The 26,777-nt window shown below is 47.7% G+C and overlaps 1 protein-coding gene across 1 annotated transcript in view; it reads left to right on the top strand.

The window, feature by feature from the left end:
* Window positions 1-26,777, top strand: part of gpr153 (G protein-coupled receptor 153) — a 131,574-nt gene that overhangs the window by 91,502 nt on the left and 13,295 nt on the right. Inside the window, exons 4-5 of the mRNA XM_078425019.1 lie at window positions 22,619-22,808; window positions 25,725-25,909. Of these exons, the coding sequence (XP_078281145.1) occupies window positions 22,619-22,808; window positions 25,725-25,909 (375 nt within the window). The remainder of the gene's footprint in view (window positions 1-22,618; window positions 22,809-25,724; window positions 25,910-26,777) is intronic.

Genomic DNA, 26,777 nt, shown 5'->3' with positions numbered 1-26,777 from the left:
TTTCAAACTTCTGTACTTCTCACCTGATGGGACAGGGGAGAAGAGGGAGTGACTGGGGTGTGACTGGTCCTTGATTATGCTGGCAGGCTTGCTGGGGTGGCATGAAGTGTAGATGGAGTTAATGGAAGGGACGTTGGTTTGTGTGATGGTCTGGGCTACATCCACAACTCTGCGATTTCTTGTGGTCTTGGATGGAGCTGTTCTCAAACTAGGCTGTGGTGTATCCTGACAGGAGGCTTTCTATGGCACATCTGTAGCAGTTGGTGAGAGTTGTTGGGGACATGGTGAATTTCCTAAGCCTTCTAAGGAAGTAGAGGCAGGTTTCTTGGCCATTGCTTCCATGTTGCTGGTACAAGACAAACTATTGGTGATATTGATTCCTGTGGATGTTCCAGTACTCAACCTTGAGTCTTGTGAATAGAGAACGATTACATGGAAGAGGTCACAGACTACTGGCCTTGGGATGATGTAACTCAATACCTCCAGGAAAGGAAGGTCAAACTTCTTTACTCTTTCATTTGTATCTCTCCATTAAACATCACTTCCCACAGGGCCAATCCCACTTTACCAACACTACAACTGTTATATCTTTCTGTTCACTTTTATCTTGGGAGCTTGGCTTTGGTGGCAAAGCCAACATTTATTGTCCATCCTTAATTGCCCTTAAGGAGGTGAAGATGATTAGCCTTCTTCAACTGCAGTAGTCCTTGTAGTGATTGTGGGGGGTCCCAGGATTTAAACCAGCAACAAGGAAGGACTAGTAATCTATTTCCAAAATCGGTGTAGTACATAACTTGGAGGGGAACCTGTAGGCAATGCTGTTCCAAGCTACCCATGGCGACTGTGTTTCGGGAGATGGTGTCAAGTCAAGTCAATTTTATTTGTATAGCACATTTAAAAACAACCCACGTTGACCAAAGTGCTGTACATCTCAGAATAGTCCCAGTGAAATACCACTGTGTGTGTTTTGTAGATGGTACACGCTGCAGTTTATGGATTCTTATAGGTACCTGGGTGTCTACCTCAACAATAAACTGGACTGGACTGAAAACACCGATGCGCTATACAGAAAGGGCCAGAGCAGACTTTATCTGCTAAGGAGACTCGGGTCCTTTGGAGTGCAGGGGGCACTCCTAAGGACCTTCTACAACACGGTGGTTGCATCGGCCATTTTCTATGGAGTGGTCTGCTGGAGCAGCAGCATCTCAGCGGCGGAAGGGAAGAGACTCGAAAAGCTGGTCAAGAAGGCCAGCTCTGTCCTGGGTTGCCCCCTCGACTCAGTGCAGGTGGTGGGAGAGAGGAGGATGATGGCAAAGCTCACATCGCTGCTGGACAACAACCCCCACCCCATGCAGGACACTGTCACTGCACTGAGTAGCTCCTTCAGTGACAGACTCCTTCACCCCAAGTGCGTGAAGGAGAGATGTAGGAGGTCCTTCCCGCTGCTGTGAGACTGCACAACCAGCACTGCTCCCAGCAGACGAGTCAACAATAACAGCTAAGAACACACAGAAAACTGATGACAATTTATGTATCTTTTATTTATAATGAATGATCTCTTGCTCTCTTGCTATCCACTTTGCTGCTGTAACACTGTAAATTTCCCCGGTGTGGGACGAATATGATGATGCTAATGATGGATGTCTTGACAATGGTAACGCCATTGAATTTTATAGTTATAGTTTTATAGTTGGAATCTCTGGTTGGAGTTGTCCATTGCCTGGTACTTTTGTGGCATGTAGGGTTGCCCATGCCTGTGTGTTGTCTGGGCCTTGCTGCATGCAAGCACCAATTGATTCATTTTGCTTCGGAGTTGCAGAAAATCAGGTAATCACCCCCACAAAGATCTGGCAGGTGGTTCCATATCGAGGGAGTTGTTCAACAGATTCATCCAACACCAACTGATTAATTTTGCTTCGGAGTTGCAAACAGAATTGAACATTGTACAATCTTCAGAGAACATAACACCATGTGACCTCACGATGGAAGGGATGTAAGAAAATAACTGCAGATGCTGGTACAAATCAAAGGTATTTATTCACAAAATGCTGGAGTAACTCAGCAGGTCAGGCAGGATCTCAGGAGAGAAGGAATGGATGACGTTTGGGGTCGAGACCCTTCTTCAGACTGATGTCAGGGGGGCGGGACAAAGGAAGGATATAGGTGGAGACAGGAAGACAGTGGGAGATCTGGGAAGGGGGAGGGGAAGAGAGGGACAGAGGAACTATCTAAAGTTGGAGAAGTCAATGTTCATACCACTGGGCTGCAAACTGCCCAGGCGAAATATGAGGTGCTGTTCCTCCAATTTCCGGTGGGCCTCACTATGGCACTGGAGGAGGCCCATGACAGAAAGGTCAGACTGGGAGTGGGAGGGGGAGTTGAAGTGCTCAGTCACCGGGCGATCAGGTTGGTTAGTGCAGACCGAGCGAAGATGTTGAGCGAAGCGATCGCCAAGCCTGCTTTTGGTTTCGCCGATGTAAATAAGTTGACATCTGGAGCAGCGGATGCAATAGATGAGGTTGGAGGAGGTGCAGGTGAACCTCTGTCTCACCTGGAAAGACTGTTTGGGTCCTTGGATGGAGTTGAGGGGGGAGGTAAAGGGACAGGTGGAAGGGTGGAAGGTAAAGGGATGATGGAAGGGAGGCCATTGATGAAGCAGCTGAAGGTTAAATCTAGGATCATTCCTGAGGTCCTAGGGTTCTGGTTGCCTCCCATTACCACGATCATCATTCTTAACGTGAGTTATGACTCCACCCATTGGAGCTTTCTCACCTGGATGCTCGTAGGCTTCACCTACAAACGGGCACCGCAAGGTCATTCTCACCTCACTTTGGGCCTTGTTTTGGCAAGACCGTGCTGAGGCCTGGAGACCAGTGAGACTGACGAAAGCCCAGTGGCACCAGTGAACAAGTTATTATTAGGAAGCGCTGCTCGAAAGCACAAATATGGTGACTCATGCTTGTGTGAGCTATGCATAGAGAGTTTTGCTGTGCAGTGCACACTTGACAATCAAGCATCGTTGAACAGTCTTTGCTGGATCCAGTGCTCACACTCACTACTGCATTCACATGGAGTATATCCTTGGTGTTTCTGCAATGGTGGGTGACGTCTATTCAGCACTTTGGGTGAACATGATTGTAAACATTTCAGCTTTTTCTTCTGCATTCACTTGGTGGCCCTGTCACCACTGGTATGTTTGCTGTCTCCTGCCTCTGTCAGTTGTTTAAGTATCCACCGCCATTCATGTAGAAAAGTGCAAAGAAGGGTCCCGACCCAAAGCGTTACCTGTCCATTCCCTCCACAGATGCTGCCTGACCCGCTGGGTTCCTCCAGCACTTGGTGCTGTCTCCAAATGATGTGCAGTATTGAGGTGAACTGATTCACCAATAGAGACGAGATAGAAGGCTTAATGTCCACATTCCATGTGATGCCATGAGACTTTATGGGGTGCAACCAAGTGTAGATAGAGAGCTTCCAAAGCCAGGGCTTGAAGGCTGTAAACCAAGGTGGCACCACCTCTACAGGGTCTGCTTGGTGGCTGGGATAGGGTGGAGGATGGAGGAGGCTGGGACGATCATCCTTTGTGTGGAAGCTCCGCTTGTTGTTTGATGAATCAGGTGGACAACTCCCTCAATGTGGAACCACCTGCCAGATCTTTGTGGGGGTAATTTTCTGAGGGTCAACACAGCTAAGCAGATCCATTTTGCTCAGGATTCCAGCATGTGAAGCTCCTTGTGTCATCATTCATGTCCACATGCGATGGGACTGCAGAGCTTTGTTCTGGCCAGTTGGTTATCAGAGTCCTTGCTGCTGTTTTCTGCAGGCTCCATTTGCTGCTTAACACCCGGGTAGTCCTTGCTGCATAATGGAATGATGTTTGACCCGGGAGACGTGTCCCACACACTGGCTAAGCAGTAGTCTGAGAGAGTCATGTTCAGTTCAGTTCATTTTAGTTTATTGTCACGTGTACCGAGGTACAGTGTAAAGCTTTTGTTGCGTGCTAACCAGCCAACAGAAAGACAATACATGATTACAGTCGATCCATGTACAGTGCATGTCCTGTGTATTTACATGATAAACTGAATCAGGTTTTGGTTTATTATTGTCACGTGTACCGAGGTACAATGAAAAGCCTTGTTTTGCATGTGATCGAAGGAGATCAGACAATACTGGAGGTGAATGGTACAGCACACGAGCTTTTGGAAGGACTGTTCAGAAGCCTGATGGTCAGAGGCTGCAGGCAATGTGCCAAACTGTTTCCTCACAATCCTTGCTTCTGACCTGGCTGGTCAGAGTCACTAGAAACCTGGCACCTTGCAACATGTTCTTCTACACTTCTCATTGAGCCAGAGTTGCTCCCTGGCTTCACGGGAATGGTCCAGTGAGGGATATGCCAGGTTGTGTCCATAGGTGCTGCTCGTGATGGTTCACAGTGTTTCCTGGAGCTGCCACATCTGCTGTGAGTCTGTTCTGTTTCGTGCCGATCTCGTGCCACACAACATGATGAAGCGTGCCCTCCTGATGTGTGATCAATACCTTGTCTCCATGAGAACGATGAGGCGATTATTTCTCCTAGTGTTGTCCTGTCAGATGCATCTGCCACAGGGAGCTCACATAGGCTTATCCCTTATGTTGGTTAATTCATTACCTACTGCAGACCCAGTGTGGCACCTCTGACCATCAGGACTTGGCCAGTACTGGAGGTGCCAACCCACTCTGACTACAGTCTTGTCCTTGGTGCTTTCAGCGCTTCTTCCAAGTGTTGCTCTACATGGAAGAGCAGATATCCATCAGCTGAGGGGGAGGAGGTTTCCTTGACCGTGTTTGACTGAGAAATAATTGGGTCTGGAGTTGAAGACACCAGGTGCTGTTATTACATGTCCGAGTGCTATTCCCTGCTGGACCTGTCTGCCAGTGGACACAGTGTAGGTAAACATTGTGGCAGAGAAGGCTGGCTCATTACCTGTCACAGCAGCATGGAAACAGTAAGGTCTTTCAGCAACTGGTACAGCTGGCTGCAGGAGGTAGCACCGATGCAGGCATCAGTGTTGAGTCATTGTGGATAGACTGAGAAATTGTAAGGGTAAAAAGAACTTAATGGGAGTTATCTACAGCCCCCCAAACAGTAGCCTCGACATAGGGTGCAAGTTGCATCAGGAGTTAAATTTAGCATGTAACAAAGGTAATGCTACGGTGGTTATGGGAGATTTCAACATGCAGGTGGACTGGGAAAATCAGGTTGGTACTGGACCCCAGGAAAGGGAGTTTGTAGAGTGCCTCCGAGATGGATTCTTAGAGCAGCTTGTACTGGAGCCTACCAGGGGAAGGCAATTCTGGATTTAGTGTTATGTAATGAACCGGATTTGATAAGGGAACTCAAGGTAAAGGAACCATTAGGAGTTAGTGACCATAATATGATAAGTTTTAATCTGCAATTTGAGAGGGAGAAGGTAAAATCGGAAGTGTCAGTGTTGAAGTTGAACAAAGGGGATGAGGGAGGAGCTGGCTAAAGTTGACTGGAAAGGGACCCTAGCAGGGATGATGGTGGAACAGCAATGGCAGGTTTGTCTGGGAATAATCCAGAAGATGCAGGATCATTTCTTTCCAAAGAGGAAGAAAGATTCTAAGGGGAGTAAGAGGCACCCGTGGCTGACAAAAGAAGTCAAGGACAGCATAAAAATAAAAGAGAAGAAATATAACATAACAAAGATGAGCGGGAAGCCAGAGGATTGGGAGACTTTTAAAGAGCAACAGAAGGTAACTAAAAAGGCAATACGGGGAGAAAAGATGAGATACGAAGGTAAGCTAGCCAATAATATAAAGGATAGTAAAAGTTTATTTAGATACGTGAAGAGGAAAAAAATAGTTAAGACAAATGTGGGTCCCTTGAAGACAGAAACAGGTGAATTTATTATGGAGAACAAGGAAATGGCAAACGAGTTGAACAGGTACTTTGGTTCTTTCTTCACTAAGGAAGACACAAACAATCTCCCCGATGTACTAGGGGACAGAGGACCTAGGGTGACGGAGGAACTGAAGGAAATTCACATTAGTCAGGAAATGGTGTTGGGTAGACTGATGGGACTGAAGGCTGAAAATCCCAGGGCCTGATGGTCTGCATCCCAAGGTACTCAAGGAGGTGGCTCTAGAAATTGTGGATGCATTGGTGATCATTTTCTAATGTTCTACAGATTCTGGATCAGTTCCTGTGGATTAGAGAATAACTAATGTTATCCCACTTTTCAAGAAAGGAGGGAGAGTGAAAGCAGGGAATTATAGACCAGTTAGCCTAACATCAGTGGTGGGGAAGATGCTGGAGTCGATTATCAAAGATGTAATAGCTGCGCATTTGGATAGTAGTAACAGGATCGGTCCAAGTCAGCATGGATTTACGAAGGGAATATCATGCTTGACTAATCTGGAATTTTTTGAAGATGTAACAAGTAAAATAGACAAGGGAAAGCTACTGGATGTAGTGTACCTGGACTTTCAGAAAGCCTTTGATAAGGTCCCACACAGTGGACATGTTATTGGGCGTAGGGTATTGACATGGATAGGAAATTGGTTGGCAGACAGGAAACAGAGTAGGGATTAACGGGTCCCTTTCAGAATGGCAGGCAGTGACCAGTGGGGTGCCGCAAGGCTCGGTGCTGGGACTGCAGCTATTTACAATATATATTAATGAAAGAATTAAAAATAACATTACCAAATTTGCAGATGACACAAAGCTGGGTGGCAGTGTGAACTGTGAAGAGGATTCTATGAGGTTGCAGGGTGATGTGGACAGGTTGTGTGAGTGGGCAGATGCATGGCAGATGCAGTTTAATGTGGATAAATGTGAGGTTATCTATCCACTTTGGAGACAAGAACGGGAAGGCAGATTATTATCTGAATGGTGTCAGGTTAGGAAAAGGGGAAGTACAACGAGACCTGGGTGTCAATGTACATAAGTCACTGAAAGGAAGCATGCAGGTGCAACAGGCAGTGAAGAAAGCCAATGTGGAGTGGATTACGCTGCGTCACAGACTACAAAGGGAAAAACAGGAGTACTGTTCAGCCTACTGCATCGCTCTCGGACGAGCTTAACACCTTTTACGCCTGGTTCGATGCAGACAACACAGCGCCCACCATGAGTCCACAGGTGTACAGGGGGACTACCACACTGTCCTTACAAACGGCAGACGTGAGGCGATCCTTCAAAAAGGTCAACGACCGCAAAGCTCCTGGGCCAGATGGTATTCCAGGGCGGGCCCTCAGAGCGTGTGCTGATCAACTGGCAGAGGTGTTCACCAACATCTTCAACCTCTCTCTGAGTCAGTCTGTGGTTCCCACCTCCTTCAAAGCATCCATCATCGTTCCTGTTCCAAATAAACCAGTAACCTCCTGTTTAAATGACTACCTTCCTGTCGCACTGACATCAGTCGTCATGAAGTGCTTCGAGCGACTAGTCAAAACTCACATCTGCTCCTCTCTCTCCCTGACACCTTGGACCCTCTTCAGTTTGCATATAGACCAAACAGGGCCACGGACGGTCATCGCCATGGCAATACATACTGCGCTCACCCACCTGGACAAAGGAAATACATATGTGAGAATGCTCTTTATTGACTACAGCTCGGCATTCAACACTATTATTCCCTCAAAACCCGTCCCCAAGCTCCTTGATCTTGAACTGGAGACCTCCACCTGCGGATGGATATTCGATTTCCTGACGGGCAGGCCCCAGGTGGTGAGAATTGGCAGCCACACCTCTTCCTCACTGATCCTCAACACAGGCACACCACAGGGCTGTGTGCTCAGTCCTCTCCTGTACTCCCTGTTCATGCACGACTGTACTGCTAAGCACAGCTCAAACATCATCCTAAAGTTTGCTGACGACACGACCATCTTGGGTCTCATCACAGACAACAATAAGACGGCCTACAGAGAGGAGGTAAAGGCATTAAACAGCTGGTGCCAGGAACATAACCTCTCTCTCTATGTCAGCAAAACTAAAGAGATGATGGTGGACTACAGGAGACAGTGGGGGAGTGGACACCTCCCCATCCACATCGGTGATGCTGAGGTTGAAAGGGTCAGCAGCTTTAAGTTCCTCGGTGTGCACATCACTGAGGACCTTTCCTGGACACTGCACACAGACACAATAACAAAGAAGGCCCACCAGCGGCTCTTTTTCCTGTGAAGACTGAGGAAGTTTGGCATGAACGCCAGCATCCTCACAAACTTCTACAGATGCACCATCGAGAGCCTGCTGACGGGCTGCATTAGTCTGGTACGGGAACTGTTCTGCCCACAGCCACAAATCACTACAGAGGGTGGTGAAGACGGCACAGCACATCACAGGCAACTGTCTCCCGGCCATTCGGGACATTTTCTACCGGCGGTGCCTGCGGAAGGCACGCAGCATCATCAAGGACCACAGCCACCCAGCACGCAGGCTGTTCTCCTTGTTACCGTCAGGCAGACGATACAGGAGTATGGCAGCACGTACCACCAGACTTAACAACAGTTTCTACCATCAGGCCATCAGGCTTCTGAACTCATAAACACTTTTCACATCATATATGTTGATTATTTTAATATTGTCTTTTAAACTATTTTTAATATTGTCTTTTTACCTTACTATTGTCATTTTTTAAATCTCATTTATCCTTGGAATATTACTGCTGAGGTGACCCGTTGTCTTGTCAAATACATTTCAGTTGACCCTGTTGCAACCTACATAGGACAAATAACATTATTATTATTATTATTAATGGCATGTTGGCCTTCATAGCGAGAGTAGTTGAGTGCAGGAGCAAAGAAGACTTTCTGCAGTTGTACAGGACCCTGGTGAGACCGCACCTGGAGAACTGTGTGCAGTTTTGGTCTCCTAATTTGAGGAAGGATATTCTTGCTATTGAGGGAGTGCAGCGTAGATTCACCAGGTTAATTCCCGGGATGGCGGCACTGTCATATGATGAAAGAATGGAGCAACTGGGCTTGTTTTCACTGGAATTTACAAGGATGCGAGGGGATGTTATAGAAACATATAAAATTATTAAGGAATTGGACACACTAGATGCAGGAAACATGTTCCCGATGTTCGGGCAGTCCAGAAACAGGGGCCACAGTTTAAGAATAAGGGGTAGGCCATTTAGAAAAGGGATGAGGAAAAACTTTTTCACACAGAGTTGTGAATTTGTGGAATTCTCTGCCTCAGAAGGCAGTGGAGGCCAATTCACTGGATGCATTCAAAAGAGCGTAAGAGAGAGTTAGGGCTAGCGGAATCAAGGGATATGGGGGGAAGGCAGGAACGGGGTACTGATTGTGGATGATCAGCCATGATCACATTGAATGATGGTGCTGGCTCGAAGGGCCAAATGGCCTCCTCCTGCACCTATTGTCTATGTCTCTACAGGTATATGTCCAGTCATCAACCCAAACAACACACACAAGCCAAAATAAGAGTTCTCCACATCGCCCACTGGACCCCGTGTTGACCACATTAGATCATTTTGAGTAGTTCATAAGTTCATATGTCAACGGAGCAGAATTAGGCCCTTCTGCCCCTCCAGTCTACTCTGACATTCAATAATGGCTGATCTATTTTTCCCACTCAACCCCATTCTCCTGCCTTCTCCCCGTCATTCTTGACACCCATAGAAACATAGAAAATAGGTGCAGGAGGAGGCCATTTGGCCCTTCGAGCCAGCACCGCCATTGATTGTGATCATGGCTGATCATCCACAATCAGTAACCTGTGCCTGCCTTCTCCCCATATCCCTTGATTCCACCAGCTCCCAGTGCTCTATCTAACTCTCTTTTAAATTCATCCATTGGATTTGCCTCCACTGCCTTCTATGGCAGAGAATTCCACAAATTCACAACTCTCTGGGTGAAAAAGTTTCTTCTCACCTCAGTTTTAAATGGCCTCCCCTTTATTCTTAGACTGTGACCCCTGGTTCTGGACTCCCCCAACATTGGGAACATTTTTCCTGCATCTAGCTTGTCCAGTCCTTTTAGGATTTTATACGTCTCTATAAGATCCCCTCTCATCCTAAACTCCACTGAATACAAGCATAGTCTTTCCAATCTTTTCTCATTTGACAGTCCCTCCATCCCAGGGATTAACCCTTCCTAATCGAGGACCTATCAATCTCTGCTTTAAATATACCCAAAGACTTGGCCTCCATATCCGTCTGTGGCAATGAATTCCACAGATTGAGCTCCCTAGAGTAGAGGGGCAACTTCTTCCAGAGCAGAGGTCTTTAGCACTTTGGTCAGGATGTTGTCTGCCCTTCCACCCATTACTGTCCCTGCTTCTATCAGATGTCTCTTTATGTTGACTTGGTTGAAGATGGGCATCTACTTTGCAGAGTTCTCACAAGGTGGCTGAGGAGGATTATCCACGGCACTGTTGGGTGAAAGTGGTTGGAAATACATTAACCTTGCCTTCCAAGTTCACACACAGATTCCACCATCGCTGTTTGTGGTCTTCTCTCTTGTTAAGTGTTCGTGACTGGATGAAGAAGGACTGAGGAGTTGTAAACACAGTATGTTGTAGTAACTGTGAGTTAGGCAGCATCTCTCGACAACATGGATCAGTGATGCTTCTGGTCGGGACCCTGGTTGTATTTGGAGGGGGGGGGGGGTGCGCCAGAAGAGAGATGGAGGCAGGACAAAGCCTGGCAAGTGATTGGTGGCAAGTGATGAGCCTGAAGAAAGGTCTCGATCCGAAACGTCACCCATTCCTTCTATCCAGAGATGCCTCCTGGCCCGCTGAGTTACTCCGGCATTTTGTGCCTAATTGATTGGTGGAGACACGTAAGGGGGATTGATGGATGAACAAAAGGCTAAAGATGAAAGGGAGACATAAGGTTATGAGATAAGGAGAGAAGAGTAATGAAATGAAAGGCCAGTGGAATGGATGTAGGTGATAGGGGGCAGGAGAAGGGAACCGGGATGGTGAGAGAAGTGGATGCATACTCAGGTGGGGTACAGGGATGAAAGGGGGGAGAAAAAGAGTGGGGAGGCTGTTGATTAGTTACCTAAAATTGGAGCATTCAACGTTCCTCGTGTTGGGTTGTAAGCTGCCCAAGCCCAATATGAGGTGCTGTTCCTCCAGTTTGCATGTGGCCTCACTCAACAACGTCATTGTTGATGAGACAGGTGTAGGCCAGACCAGCTGGCAGAGTTCCTTGCCTGAAGAACAATAATGAACCACTTGAGATTTTAAAACTATCTATTTCAACAGTTACTGAGATTAGCTTTTAATTAACTGATTTAAATTCCCTGGTTGTCATGGTGGAATTTAAATATATGTCTCTGAATCAGTAAACCAGGCCAGTCTAGAAATATCCACTAGTCCAGTGATCTCGCTCAGAGTTGGGGAGTCGAGAACCAGAGGGCACAGGTTTAAGGTGAAGGGGGACAGATTTTATAGGAATCTGAGGGATGACTTTCACGCAGAGGGTGGTGGGTGTATGGAACGAGCTGCCGGAGGGGGTAGCTGGGGCAGGGATTATCGTGACGTGTAAGAAGCAATTAAACAGGTACAGGGACAGGACAGATTTAGAGGGATGTGGGCCAAATGCAGGCAAGTGCGATAGTGCAGCTGGGACACGTTGGTCGGTGTGGGCAAGTTGGACTGAAGGCCCTGTTTCCACGCTGTGTCACTATTACTACATGTCCAGCATGCCACCATTACGTTCGTTATTTGCTTTAGCAGCACAGTGCTGCATGTGGTGCAGGGAATGAGTTTCATCAGGTATCAAAACCAGGGAACTAGGTGTGACATCCTGTGATTTTCTTGTCATATTTCTCCTCATCCATGAGGGACAGAGGGCGATGGAGAGAGAGGGAGAGGGAGGGGGGAGAGAGGGAGAGGGAGAGAGAGGGAGAGAGAGGGAGAGAGAGGGAGAGAGAGAGGGAGAGAGGGGGGGGGGAGAGAGGGAGAGAGGGAGAGGGACAGAGAGGGACAGAGGGAGAGCGAGTGAGGGAGAGAGAAGGGGAGAGAGAAGGAGAGAGTGAGGGAGAGAGAGAGACAGAGAGGGAGAGAGAGAGAGAGAGAGGGAGAGGGACAGAGAGAGGGACAAAGAGAGAGAGGGACAAAGAGAGGGAGGGACAAAGAGAGGGAGGGACAAAGAGAGGGAGGGACAAAGAGAGGGAGGGACAAAGAGAGGGAGGGACAAAGAGAGGGAGGGACAAAGAGAGGGAGGGACAAAGAGAGAGAGGGAGCTCTGATTTTTCAAGTAACAGCAGACTTCATTGTACGCTGAATTATTTTGATTGTTATTCAGGGATGTGATGATATGTTCTTCTCCTCATAACCCCTGACATACGTACTAAGCAGGAATCTATCTATCTCTGCCTTAAAAATATCCGTTGACTTGGCCTCCACAGCCTTCTGTGGCAATGGATTCCACAGATTCACCACCATCTGACTAAAGAAATTCCTCCTCATCTCCTTCCTAAAGGAACGTCCTTTAATTCTGAGGCTGTGACCTCTGGTCCTAGACTCTCCCACCAGTGGAAACATCCTCTCCACATCCACTCTATCCAGGCCTTTCACTACTCGGTAAATTTCAATGAGGTTCCCCCTCAACCTTCTAACCCCCATCCTCAGCGCATCAAGGTGCATTATCTATGATAAATAATGCGTTGATAATCGACCATCGATTCTGTGGAGTGCAGTTCATGCATCAGTGCGTCCCGGACGTCTGCACTGGAGCACTGCTGCCTGTGTAAATGTGGAGCACACTGGAGGTCAGTTCAAAGCATCCTGTCAGTCGCTGAGCTGAGGGCCAGAATCACAATGGGTTGATGCCAACCACAGGCTTCACTTCCAATTTCCATCCTGCCCTTAAGTATACCTGGACTATCTCCGTCATCTCCCTCCCGTTTCTGGACCTCACCATCTCCACACTGGAGACAGACTAGTGACGGACATTTACTATAAACCCACTGACTCGCACAGCTATCTGGACTACACTTCTTCCCACCCTGTCTCCTGCAAAAAGTCTATCCCCTACTCCCAATTCCTCCGTCTACGCCGTATCTGCGCCCGGGATGAGGTGTTTCACACTAGGGCATCAGAGATGTCCTCATTCTTCAGGAAACGGGGCTTCCCCTCTTCCATTGTAGATCACTAGGGCCTCTTCTATATCCCGCAGCTCCGTTCTTGCTCCCCCTCCCCCCATTCGTAACAAGGACAGAATCCGGCTCGTTCTCACCTTCCACCCCACCAGCCAGCGGATCCAACAAATCATCCGCCAACATTTCCGTCACCTACAACGGGACCCCACCACTGGCCATATCTTCCCATCCCCTCCCCTCTCTGCGTTCCGCAGAGACCGTTCCCTCCGTAACTCCTTGGTCCACTCGTCCCTTCCTCCCCAAACCACCCCATCCCCGGGCACTTTCCCCTGCAACCGCAGGAGATGCAACACCTGTCCCTTTACCTCCCCCCTCAACTCCATCCAAGGACCCAATCAGTCTTTCCAGGTGAGACAGAGGTTCACCTGCACCTCCTCCAACCTCATCTATTGCATGCGCTGCTCTAGATGTCAACTTTTTTACATCGGCGAAACCAAATGCAGGCTCGGCGATCGCTTCGCTCAACACCTTCGCTCAGTCCGCCTTAACCAACCTGATCTCCCAGTGGCTGAGCACTTCAACTGCCCCTCCCACTCCCAGTCTGACCTTTCTGTCATGGGCCTCCTCCAGTGCCACAGTGAGGCCCACCGGAAATTGGAGGAACAGCACCTCATATTTCGCCTGGGCAGTTTGCAGCCCAGTGGTATGAACATCGACTTCTCCAACTTTAGATAGTTCCTCTGTCCCTCTCTTCCCCTCCCCCTTCCCAGATCTCCCTCTATCTTCCTGACTCCACCTATATCCTTCCTTTGTCCCGCCCCCCTGACATCCGTCTGAAGAAGGGTCTCGACCCGAAACGTCGCCCATTCCTTCTCTCCCGAGATGCTGCCTGACCTGCTGTGTTACTCCAGCATTTTGTGAATAAATACCTTCGATTTGTACCAGCATTTGCAGTTATTTTCGTACACAGGCTTACATTAAGTGTGGCCTCATCCACTGTAAAGATAAATGGATTGTTTAACCTTGTTATCATGAACATTTATCCTTTTAATCAATTTACGCCAGTGGAATATTCTAAAGTTGATTTGTTATCTTTAATGGTTTTCATTATTTTTAATTCGTTAAGTTGTTTGAAAGTTTTTTGACAGTCTGTGATCGTGAGAGGCATTTAGAATAGTTGAAGGAACAAAGTTCAATGTGTTTTGTGACTACTGAATCGCAAAAGCCCCAATTACGATACGATACGATAAACCTTGATTCATCCCCGGAGTCACAACACACAGCAAGGTGCACAAAAACTTCAAATTAAAAATACAAAACAAAGCAGAAAAAGACAAGCGACTGTTGGCTGGCTGCCGTGTGCACAGCGCCTTCACTGGAACAAACGAACAAACAAACAAACAAACAAACAGACTTATCCCCTGGGCAGAGGATTCTAAACTAGAGTGCCGCCCCCCTCCCCCACACCGGGTCCCCCTTTGTTATCCCACCGTCCCTCACGGTGGTCCCCCCAAGCCCGGTCCCCATTGTCTTCCCCTTCCCCCCTCACACTCATCAACCACGAGGCCCCACTGCCTCCAAGGCTCCCATCACCGCCACCACTGAGGCTTCCTCGGCCCAGACAGGCCTTGCTGTCCGGCTTCACCACGCGGGTTGCCAACTGTCCCGTATTAGCCGGGACATCCCGTATTTTAGGCTAAATTGGTTTGTCCCGTATTAGGCCCAGACGGCGCTGTATGCCCGGACACTGGACGGCGCTGTAGGCCCGGACACTGTAGGCCCGGACGGCGCTGTATGCCCGGAGAACACTGTAGGCCCCGACACTGTAGGCCCGGACACTGTGGCCCAGACACTGTAGGCCCGGACAGTGTAGGCCCGGACAGTGTAGGCCCGGACACTGCGGCCCGGGGGCCGGCGCAGTCCCGGACAGTGTAGGTAGACAATGCTGGAGTAACTCAGTGGGTCATGCAGCATCACGGGAGAGAAGGAATGGGTGACGTTTTGGGTCAAGACCCTGAAGAGTTGAGTCTGAAGAAGGGTCTCGGCCCGAAACGTCACCCATTCCTTCTCTCCCGAGATGCTGCCTGACCCGCTGAGTTACTCCAGCATTGTGTGTCTACTTCGATTTTAACCAGCATCTGCAGTTTTTTTTCCTACATCGGACTGTAAAGACCCTGACGCCGCATAACAGAGGTTGCATAGCAACCCGCCTCCCGGCCCGGGCGGCCGCCATTGGTGACGCACGTGGTTGCTGGCTGGGTGAGGTCACGTGTGGCGCGGGGCAGTGACGTCACCTGGTCCCTTATTTGGGAGTGAGGAAGTTGGCAACCCCTATTCACTACAGTCCCCTGGGGCGAGCCGGGCCTACCGGGCCGCCCCAGTAGTCGTCGTTCTGCTCATCGCGGTTGTTCGGTACGTGGATCGGACCTGCGTGACTCCGTGGGACACTCCCACCATATGCACACCCTCCCGGGACACTCCTGCACGTGCGCGGCTCCGTGGGACACACGTGCGCGGCCTCCCCGGGGCACTCCCCCCGCGTGCGCGCCCTCCCGGGACACTCCTGCCATGTGCCCGGCTCCCCGGGACTATTGCAAGTGTAACAAAATCTTTACACTCAAAACAAATGTTTATTCCCACAACCGGCACTAGATTTGTTAGAATCCTCTCCCTTTTGACATGGGAGGCCATTTGGCCCACCACGTCTATGCCGGCTCTAAGAGCAATCTATAACCTCACCCATTTATGTCTCTGTAATCTATTCTCCCTCACCTGCCCATCTGCTTCCTTTCAACCCATCTACGGGTCATATACTATGGTCAATTAACATGACCCCCATCCCTCTATTCCCTGCACTTCCATGTGCTTATGTAAAAGCAACTTAAACATCACTAATGTGTCTGCCCTAATCACCCCCTGTGTCATGCATTCCAAGCCCGCACCACACATTGCAAAACAACAACATGACCGCACATCCTCATTAAACTTTCCCCCTCTATTCCCCCTCTATTCCCCCTCTCACCTTATAGTTATCCCCTCTAGTGTTGGATATTTCCACCCTGAGGAGAAAAAGGTTCTGACTGTCGGCCCAATTCTTTGCCGCTCATTATTTTATATACTTCTATCAAGTCTCCCCTCAACCTCTGACGTACCAGAGAAAACAACCTAAGTTCATCCAAACTCTCTCTGTAGCTGAAACCCTCTAATCCTAAGCATTCTGGTAAACCACCTCTGTACCCTCTCCAAACCCTCGACATCTTTCCTGTGCTGTACTTACCAGAACTGCATGCAATACTCAAAATAAGGGCCTCTCAGATTTGGTTTTAAACAGTAATCTGTAGCTCGAGAGTCTCCAACAATAAGAAACATCTTCTCCATATTTATGTCACTAAGCTGGAAAGAAGATTCATGAGGATGTTGCCAGGAATTGAGGGCCTGAGCTATTGGGGGAGAATTGGGGGAGTAGCTCAGCTGTGGAGTTGCTGCCTAACAATGTCATAGACCCGGGTTCGACCATAACTATGGGTGCTGTCTATGTGGAGTTTGTACGTTCTCCCTGTGATTGCATAGGTTTTCTCCGGGTGCTCTGGTTTCCTCCCACATTCCAAAGACATGCAGGTTGGTAGATTAATTGGCCTCTGTAAATTGCCCCTGATGTGTCGAGTGTAAAACTAGGATAACATAGAACTAGTGTGAATGGGTGATCAATGCTCAGCTTGGACTGGGTGGGCCGAAGGGCCTGTGGCCATGCAATATCTCCAAACTAAACCAAGCTGGCGCTTTATTCCTTGGGGATGGCTTAGAGAAGGCATCTTGGTCGGCTTGGATGAGTTAGGCTTAAGTAAGTGCTATATAATTCTATAGACCAAGTGGACCCGTTGGGCCCAAACCTCCTGCATTGGTGCAGCACCCTCTCCACCCCCCCCCCCTCCCCTCTCCCCCCCCTCTCCCTCCCCCTCCCCTCCACCCCCTCCCTCCTCCCTCCCCCTCCCCTCCCCCTCCCTCTCCTCCCCCTTCCCCTCCCCCCCACTCCATCCCCCTCAACCCCCCCTTATCCTCCCTCCTACCCCTCCCTCCCTCCCCCCTCCCTCCACCCCCATCCCTCCCTCCCTCCTTAGGAGATAGATTTAAACTTTATAATGTGAATAACTTTAAAAATATAACACCGATTTCAATGAAACTTCTTCCGTTAGCACCAAAGGGACGACGGTGAGTAAAGTGGGCCTAAAATTATCACGCTATCGTGTACCGTTTTGGCTGGAGTTCAGGAACAAACAAACAAACAAACAAGAGTTTTAGTAGAGAGATGACATCAATACTCCATGGAATCTATGTCTAGATTAAAGCATCCACTTATCAGTGCGGCATGTTGGCAAATCGACATGGAGTGTTGGTGAAAAAGATGGATCACCCAGTGGAGACTCTTTAAATCGCACGTGGCTCCAGTATCTTCCTGCGCGATGTCCTCCTTGTTTAACCGTGAGGTAACTACGAAGGTCATTGTTCACGACCTTTTCGACCCCTAACTCACCTCATGCAGGAAATTGGGAGAGGATGGCAGACACTTCAAGAGACAATGAGTGGAAGCATTTCAAAACATTGCGGCCGGCGATAAACGTTTTTGTTTTCTAAGGCTTCTCCCAGCTTGAAGTTGCATGCTGCCTACTTGGCTCCTGCCTCTGGTGAGGCTGACTCTGGTTTTTGCTTGGCCGCTGAACGTACCAAATTCCTCAACATGCTCAGATACTGTCAGTTATTATGTGTGGAAATAGTGTCAGTAAAGATGAGATAAATCATTTCAGCAGGCACCTTGTGTTTGGTGTATGCATTAGAGAGAGTGTGTCCTGAATTAAACATGATAGTCATTGAAACAAGTTGGAGGTCAGAAAGTACATAACTATCTTGTATTTTGTTAATAGTGGCCCTGTTGTTTCATGACTCATTGACATGCCTTTGATACTTAATTCTTAATCCAGTATTAACCTTGGTGATGTCACTGTGGCACTTGCAAGGGTTCACATCATGGTGTTGTGAGTCATTCACTGCTCTGATCAGTGTGAAGTGAAAGATGTGATTCATGCTCAGCTTTTCTTTCACTGGATTAGGTAAAATCCATCAATGTTGCAAGTAATTACTTTAAGTCACTCTTTCTTAATAACAATCATTTTCTTTGATTTACGATTTTACCGACCAATACTAATAGTTGTGATGAGCACTCTGTGAATTTAACTTGAAAGCCTTTGTGAATGAACAGAATCCATTAGTGTAATAGAAAGAAGTATTGCACTCACACTGAGAAAATTATTGACAGCTTACTTAATAAAATCTTGTTGTGTACAAGTTTGAGGAAGTATTCTGTTTTTCAGAGGGATAAGGGGTTTGGATTTGGATGTCAAAGATTGCCAATATTCAATTGAAGGGTGTCTACTCGGCCACTCAAACAGCAGGGAGCCTGGTAACCGTGGAGTTGTGTAGGAAAAAAACTGCAGATGCTGGTTTAAATTGAAGGTAGACACAAAATGCTGGAGTAACTCAGCTGGTCAGACAGCATCTCGGGAGAGAAGGAATGGGTGACGTTTCGGGTCGAGACCCTTCTTCAGACTCCTGATCTCTTGTCACAGAGAGGAGGAGAACTTCTTCAAAGTTGACATGCCTTGAGGAGATTTCGCAGTGGAGCGGCAAAATGTGTGGGAAAGATCTGTAGATGCTGGTTTAAACCAAAGGTAGACACAAAATGCTGGAGTTACTCAGGCAGCATCTCGGGAGAGAAGGAATGGGTGACGTTTTGGGTCGAGACCCAAGGGTCCAGCATTTTGTGTCTACCTTGCAGATGATACTAAGTTGGGGGGTAGTGTGAATTGTGAGGAAGATGCAATAAGGCTGCAGGGTGACCTGGACAGGTTGTGTGAGTGGGCGGATACATGGCAGATGCAGTTTAATGTAGATAAGTGTGAGGTTATTCACTTTGGAAGTAAGAATAGAAAGGCAGATTATTATCTGAATGGTGTCAAGTTAGGAGGAGGGGGAGTTCAACGAGATCTGGGTGTCCTAGTGCATCAGTCAATGAAAGGAAGCATGCAGGTTCAGCAGGCAGTGAAGAAAGCCAATGGAATGTTGGCCTTCGTAACAAGAGGAGTTGAGTATAGGAGCAAAGAGGTCCTTCTACAGTTGTACCGGGCCCTGGTGAGACCGCACCTGGAGTACTGTGTGCAGTTTTGGTCTCCAAATTTGAGGAAGGATATTCTTGCTATGGAGGGCGTGCAGCGTAGGTTCACTAGATTAATTCCCGGAATGGCGGGACTGTCGTATGTTGAAAGGCTGGAGCGATTGGGCTTGTATACACTGGAATTTAGAAGGATGAGGGGGGATCTTATTGAAACATATAAGATAATTAGGGGATTGGACACATTAGAGGCAGATAACATGTTCCCAATGTTGGGGGAGTCCAGAACAAGGGGCCACAGTTTGAGAATAAGGGATAGGCCATTTAGAACGGAGATGAGGAAGAACTTTTTCAGTCAGAGGGTGGTGAAGGTGTGGAATTCTCTGCCTCAGAAGGCAGTGGAGGCCAGTTCGTTGGATGCTTTCAAGAGAGAGCTGGATAGAGCTCTTAAGGATAGCGGAGTGAGGGGGTATGGGGAGAAGGCAGGAACGGGGTACTGATTGATAGTGATCAGCCATGATCGCATTGAATGGCGGTGCTGGCTCGAAGGGCTGAATGGCCTACTCCTGCACCTATTGTCTATTGTCTATTGTCTATTGTGTCTCTGAGAGTCACCAAACAGGAGAGAGGAGAAAATAGATGGTGTGAGGGGTCCAATGTGTCTGGCTCCATACATCCTACACTGGATTGAATGTATGCTCAGCATTTGCTAGATCGATGGGTTAAGAATCGAGTTTGAATCCTAGGGTTCACAAGGTCTTGAGATGAAATAATCCATCTTGACATGTCAGTTTTGTAAATCTGTTCAGCGGAGTCTTTATTGACTCCACGGTGGCGCAGCGGTAGAGTTGCTACCTTACAGCGTCAGAGACTGGGGTTCGATCCTGACCACGGGTGGTGTCTGTACGAAGTTTGTACGTTCTCCCTGTGACTGCATGGGTTTTCTCTGGGTGCTCCGGCTTCCTCCCACACTCCAAAGACGTGCAGGTTTGTATGTTCATTGGCTTTGGTTAAAAAAAAATGGTGAATTGTCCCTCGTGTGTAGGATGGTGCTAGTGTAGTGGGTGAGTGTAGATGGTGATGTAGTGGGTGAGTGTAGATGGTGATGTAGTGGGTGAGTGTAGATGGTGATGTAGTGGGTAAGTGTAGATGGTGATGTAGTGGGTGAGTGTAGATGGTGATGTAGTGGGTAAGTGTAGATGGTGATGTAGTGGGTGAGTGTAGATGGTGATGTAGTGGGTGAGTGTAGATGGTGATGTAGTGGGTGAGTGTAGATGGTGATGTAGTGGGTGAGCGCTGGTCGGCGGTGACCGGGTGGACCGGAGGGCCTGTTTCTGCGCAGTATCGCAAAAGCCTCCAAGTTTAGATGAAAAGCAGCCACATAATGAAGGACCCCTCAAGCCTCAAGCATTCCCTCGTCTCCCATCTCCTGTCAGGCAGAAGATATAAAAGCTTGAAAGCACATGCTACTCGATTCAGGAATAGCTTCTTCCACGCGATTATCGTACTCTTGAACAGGCTTCTCATAAGCTAAAGATGCATTCCTGATATTCCAATCTATCCTGTTGTGACCCTTGCATCTTTTTAAAAATCTACACTTTCATTGTAGCAATAACGCTATATTCTACACTCGATTTATTTTCTCTTTTGCACTACCAGATATACTCATGTTTGCTGTGATTTGCCTCGACAGCCCACAAAGCCATGTTTCTCCCTGTATCTCAGTACACAGTACACAGTACACAGTACACAGTAAACCAAAAACGAACCCAGATTAGTCCTGTATGCTGTAAGGTGCTAGAAACAGTGGGGCCATCAACTAGACTTTCTATTCTGGTCTCATTGACTGAGGGATAAATATTTTGGGACTTTGATGTCCATTTAGTTTAAAGTCACTGGTGGAATGAGCCTGCAAATGTTCACTCTTCCCTGTTCACTAGACAGGCAAGATGGCTTGAATCCAGGAAATTCCAGGTGAATTTTGGTATGGCTTATTATTGTCACGTGTACCGAGATACAATGAGGAACTTTTTGAGTTGCGTACTGTCCAGGAATATCATCTGACACGAGTTCAACCAAACCACACTTGAGTACAACAGGTAATAGTGGAAAGGAAACGGAGTTTAGAATATCGTGTTAAAGCTCAAAAGAAAGTGCAAGATAAGGTGGTTGGAAGATCAGGAATACATTGATAGCTTATGGGAAATCCATTCAAGAGTCAGATAGCAGCGGGGTAGAACCCGTTTGTGAATCTAGTGCAGTGTGTTTCAAGGTTTTGTACCTTCTGCTGGATGGAAGAGGGGTGACTGGGGTGAATGGGGTGTGACTGGTCCAAGATTATGTTGGCCTCTTTTCTAAAAGGTCTCTTCAGAAGAAGTTGGTTGAGGGGCCAGTGTTAAGGCTCTCCTAACTCGTTCTGTCTCTATGATCGGTATAAAATATCCCTGTGTCTCCAGTTTTGAACTTGAATCAATTACGCAGGACATCTGCAGTGTGTATTAATTGGAGCTAATTCGTGCTTTTGAGGTAGAAAAGCTGAGCTGGGATCAAAGGTTTATACCCACACTGGTCGCGGGGCTTCAGACTATGTGTAGGTGACAGATTAAGGATGAAACCTTGAGTGACTCGTGGGTGGTGCCCATTGGCAGTGGCCGCTTGTGTTTAGATGCATGGGTGAAGAACTAAACTCCGGCCAACCTTGTAAACCTGAAGAAGGGTCTCGACCCGAAATGTCACCCATTCCTTCTCTCCAGAGATGCTGCCTGTCCCGCTGAGTTACTCCAGCAGCTTGTATACACTGGAATTTAGAAGGATGAGAGGGGATCTTATTGAAACATATAAGATTATTAAGTGGTTGGACACCTTAGAGGCAGGAAACATGTTCCCAATGTTGGGGGAGTCCAGAACCATGGGCCACAGTTTAAGAATAAGGGGTAGGCCATTTAGAACAGAGATGAAGAAAAACTTTTTCAGTCGGAGAGTTGTAAATCTGTGGAATTCTCTGCCTCAGAAGGCAGTGGAGGCCAATTCTCTGAATGCATTTAGGAGAGAGTTAGATAGAGCTCTTAATGATAGCGGAGTCAGGGGGTATGGGGAGAAGGCAGGAACGGGGTACTGATTGAGAATGATCAGCCATGATTACGGTGAATGGTGGTGCTGGCTTGAAGGGCTGAATGGCCTCCTCCTGCACCTATTGTCAATTGTGTCTATCTTCATTATAAACCTGTATCTCAGCAGTGCCGTCAGTAGCCGAGATGAAGGAGGGAGATTAAGGCATCAAATCTCCAACGTTGATATAGCGATGGTGTTTGAAAGGGAATGCTTGGAGATGTGTAGGTTCTCCTGGTTGCTGATGAAGGTTTTGCTGTTGTTTTTCAGGTGGTGAGCTTTGCCAGTCTCAAGTACGACACCTCGTACTCGTGGATGGTGCTGTGCTTCCTGTGGTGCTCCATCGTACAGTCCATCCTTCTCCCCCTGTTCCTTTGGGCTTGTGACCGCTACAGGGCCGACGTGAAAAGTGTCTGGGAGAAATGTGTGGCCATCATGTCCAACGATGACACAGATGAAGGTAAACTCCTTGCGCGGGTGAATTCCAACACCGTCGCTCACATTGCACTGTGTCTTGCCGAGTTATAACATGCTTACCCATTCGGATGTCGCATTAACATCATGGGCTCCATTCTGTCTAATGTGGATGTTTTAAAATAAAAACAGAAAATATTGGAAATACATTGCTGGACATGCATGTTTGACTTAAGTGTTACCAATATTTTCTGTTTCTGTTTCAGATTTCCAGCAGATTTTTGCTTTACTGTGCAAATTTTCTATCCATTTTCAGTCGTAAGGTCATGAGATCATAAGTGATAGGAGCAGAATCAGGCCATTCAGCCCACTAAGTCTACTCCGCCATTCAATCATGGCTGATCTATCTCTCCCTCCTAACCCCACTCTCCTGCCTTCTCCCCACATCCTCTGGCACCAGTACTAAGCAAGAATCTATCTATCTCTGCCTTTAAAATATCCATTGACTCGGCCTCCACAGCCTCCAGTGGCAAAGCCTGTGGTTAGTTCAGTCTTCTGTCTCAGTTCGTCTGAGGCAGAGCAAAGCCTGTACACCTATAGAACGTTTTAATTTCAGATTTCCAGCAGATGTACAGTGTGGATGTTCTGTCTAAGTCCTTTGTCTCAGTACCTGCGAGGCAGAGCCTAGCCTGTGCCTGCAGTATGCAGCAGCATTGAGAACCCTCACCTGCATGCCGACTCCATGCACTGCAATATCTGCAACCATCCCGTGCAGTGTGAAGGAGCTCATCCAGCTTGTACAGCTGAGACACATTTACACCCCACTGTGCAGTGCTACTGTTTTTGTGTAGGACCCAGTGTGTGGCACACAGCCTGATCTGTGGAAAAGTGCTGTGCTCTGTGAAGGCCAAACTCTTACAATGTGCATAAGCTCCACACTGAACTCATTCTTGCACTACTGTGCCATCCAGCCTGTCATGAGTTCTAGGAGCGGAATCAGGCCATTTGGCCCATCAAGTCTACTCAACCATTCAATCATGATTGATCTATCTTTCCCTCTCAACCCCATTCTCCTGCCTTCTCCCCATAACCCCTAACACCCGTACTAATCACGAATCTGTCAATCTCCACCGTAAAAATATCCATTGACAACCTCATTGTCTGTGGCAATGAATTCCACAGATTCACCACCCTCTGACTAAAGAAACTCCTCCTCATCCTCTTTCTAAAGGTAGGTTCTTTAATTCTGAGACTATGGCCTCTGGTCCTTGACTCTCCCACTAGTGGCTACATCCTCTCCACATTCACGCTATCCAGGCCTTGTAAATTAAATTCCTTATAAAAAAACATTGAAAACATAGAAAATAGGTGCAGGAGGAGGCCATTTGGCCCTTCAAGCCAACACCGCCATTCATTGATCATCCACAATCAGTATCCTATGCCTGCCTTCTCCCCATATCTCTTGATTCCGCAAGCCCCTAGAGCTCTATCTAACTCTCTTTTAAATTCATCCAGTGATTCGGCCTCCACTGCCCTCTGTGGCAGAGAATTCCACACATTCCCAACTCTCTGGGTGAAAAAGTTTCTTCTCACCTCAGTTTTAAATGCCTCCCCTTTATTCCTATACTGTGGCCCCTGGTTCTGGACTCCCCCAACATTGGGAACATTTTTCCTGCCTCTAGCTTGTCCAGTCCTTTTATAATTTTATATGTCTCTATAAGATCCCCTCTCATCCTTCTAAACTCCAGTGAATACAAGCCCAGTCTTTCCAATCTTTCCTCATATGACAGTCCCGCCATCCCGGGGATTAACCTCGTGAACCTACGCTGCTCTGTCTCAATAGCAAGGATGTCCTTCCTCAAGTTAGGAGACCAAAACTGCACACAATACTCCAGATGTGGTCTCACCAGGGCCCTATACAACTGCAGAAGGACCTCTTTATTCCTATACTCAAATCCTCTCGTTATGAAGGCCAACGTGCCATTAGCTTTCTTCACTCCCTGCTGTAACTGCACGCTTACTTTCAGTGACTGGTGTACATGGACACCCAGGTCTCGTTGCACTTCCCCTTTGCCTAATCTGACACCATTGAGATAATAATCTGCCTCCTTGTTTTTGCCACCAAAGTGGATAACCTCACATTTATCTACATTATACCGCATCTGCCATGATTCTGCCCACTCACTCAACCTGTCCAAGTCACCCTGCAACCTCTTAACATCCTCTTCGCAGTTCACACTGCCACCCAGCTTTGTGTAATTTGCAAACCTGCGAGTGTTACTTCTAATTCCATCATCCAAATCATTAATATATATTGTAAATAGTTCCGGCCCCAGCACCGAGCCTTGCGGCACTCCACTCGCCACTGCCTGCCATTCTGAAAAGGACCCGTTTATTCCCACTCTCTGCCTCCCGTCTGCCAACCAATTCTCTATCCATGTCCATACCCTACCCCCAATACCATGTGCTCTAATTTTGCTCAACAATCTCCTGTGTTGGACCTTATCAAAGGCTTTCTGAAAGTCTAGATACACTACATCCACTGGCTCCCCTTCATCCGTCTTACTTGTCACATCCTCAAAAAATTCCAGAAGATTAGTCAAGCATGACTTCCCCTTCATAAATCCATGCTGACTTGGACCAATCCTTTTGGTCCACATAGCCAGGAAGAAGGAGGCTGTCTGGAGATGGGTCCCGACCCGAAATGTCACCCATCTATGTTGTCCCGAGATGCCGCCTGACCTGCTGAGTTACTCCAGCGGTCTGTGTCTTCCTCCTTAAATAACCAGTGTCTGCCAGGTAAAGCATTGAGTTGTTCCCATGCACCATTAGGCACTCTGGCTTTGCAATTGTTTAATTTTAAACTCCGTTGGGATTGCAAACTTTGAAGAACACCTATTTTAGTTTGCCACTTTACAACTTCAAATCTGAGCAGCCTATGAAATTAACTTCTTTGTTGCAGAAAACAATCAAGATGGAGCAATTCACCCTGAATCTTTCTATGAAAGACCCTACGAATATAACTGCACCCCTGAAATTCTGACAGTGGACCGCATTGCCAAATACGACTTCTCAGTGCTGGAAAGGGGGGTTCCACAAGTATACCCAATGAGGGAGATGCAAGAGGATAAGATGCATTATTTACAGGTATCTGTCCAAACATGGTGTACAGACCCTACAATGGCTGTTTGTGATATTCTAACTTGTATCCTCTCTTAGTCTTTTTTTAGTTTAGTTTAGAGATGCAGCGTGGAAACAGGCTCTTGGGCCCACCGTGTCCACACCGACCAGCGATCTCTGCACATTACTACTATCCGCCACACACTAGGGACAATGTTACATTTATACCAAACCAATTAACCTACACCTTTGGAGTGTGGGAGGAAACTGAAGATCGCAGAGAAAACCCACGCAGGTCACAGGAGGAGGGTACAAACTCTGCACAGACAGCACCCGTACTCAGAATCGAACCTGGCTCTCTGGCGCTGTAATTCAGTAACTTTGAATGCCACCATGCCTCCCGTCTCTCCTGCCAAATCAAAATAAACCATTTGTCTCCATGATGGTGCTCCTCATTGGGTTTGCTGGCTGTGTCTATCCACCTCTCTGTGCCCAGGATGAGAACCTCGTTTTCCTGGATGGCTTGCTGGTTCTTCCCATTACATCCTCAGCATCCTCCCACCACCATCTCTCCTGTTCACCACCCCTCCTGCCCCCAATCTCTTCTCACCTCCCTTAGATTTCCCAGATAGTTACACATTCTGGATGCAGTGCCAAGGGCAGTAATCTCAAGATAGAAATTGTATCTTTTTCTCGGATCATCACCAAACATAAATTTAACACCAGGAAACATCAAGAGAGGTCTGACTGTAGCATGAGCAGCTGAGAGGAGGAGCAGGGCAGGGGGTTTAATAAGCAGCCATTAGCTTGAGGAAGGGTTATGTTCACTGTTGCGTGAGCAGCTGAGAGGAGGAGGAGTGGTCAGTGTCCAGGAGTGACGGTGCCTCCTGGTGAA

Source organism: Rhinoraja longicauda, chromosome 30 (genome assembly GCF_053455715.1).
Source record: "Rhinoraja longicauda isolate Sanriku21f chromosome 30, sRhiLon1.1, whole genome shotgun sequence".
Taxonomy (NCBI): Eukaryota; Metazoa; Chordata; class Chondrichthyes; order Rajiformes; family Arhynchobatidae; genus Rhinoraja; species Rhinoraja longicauda.
The sequence above is the reverse complement of the archived record's forward strand: the minus strand, read 5'-3'. Positions and strand labels throughout refer to the sequence as shown.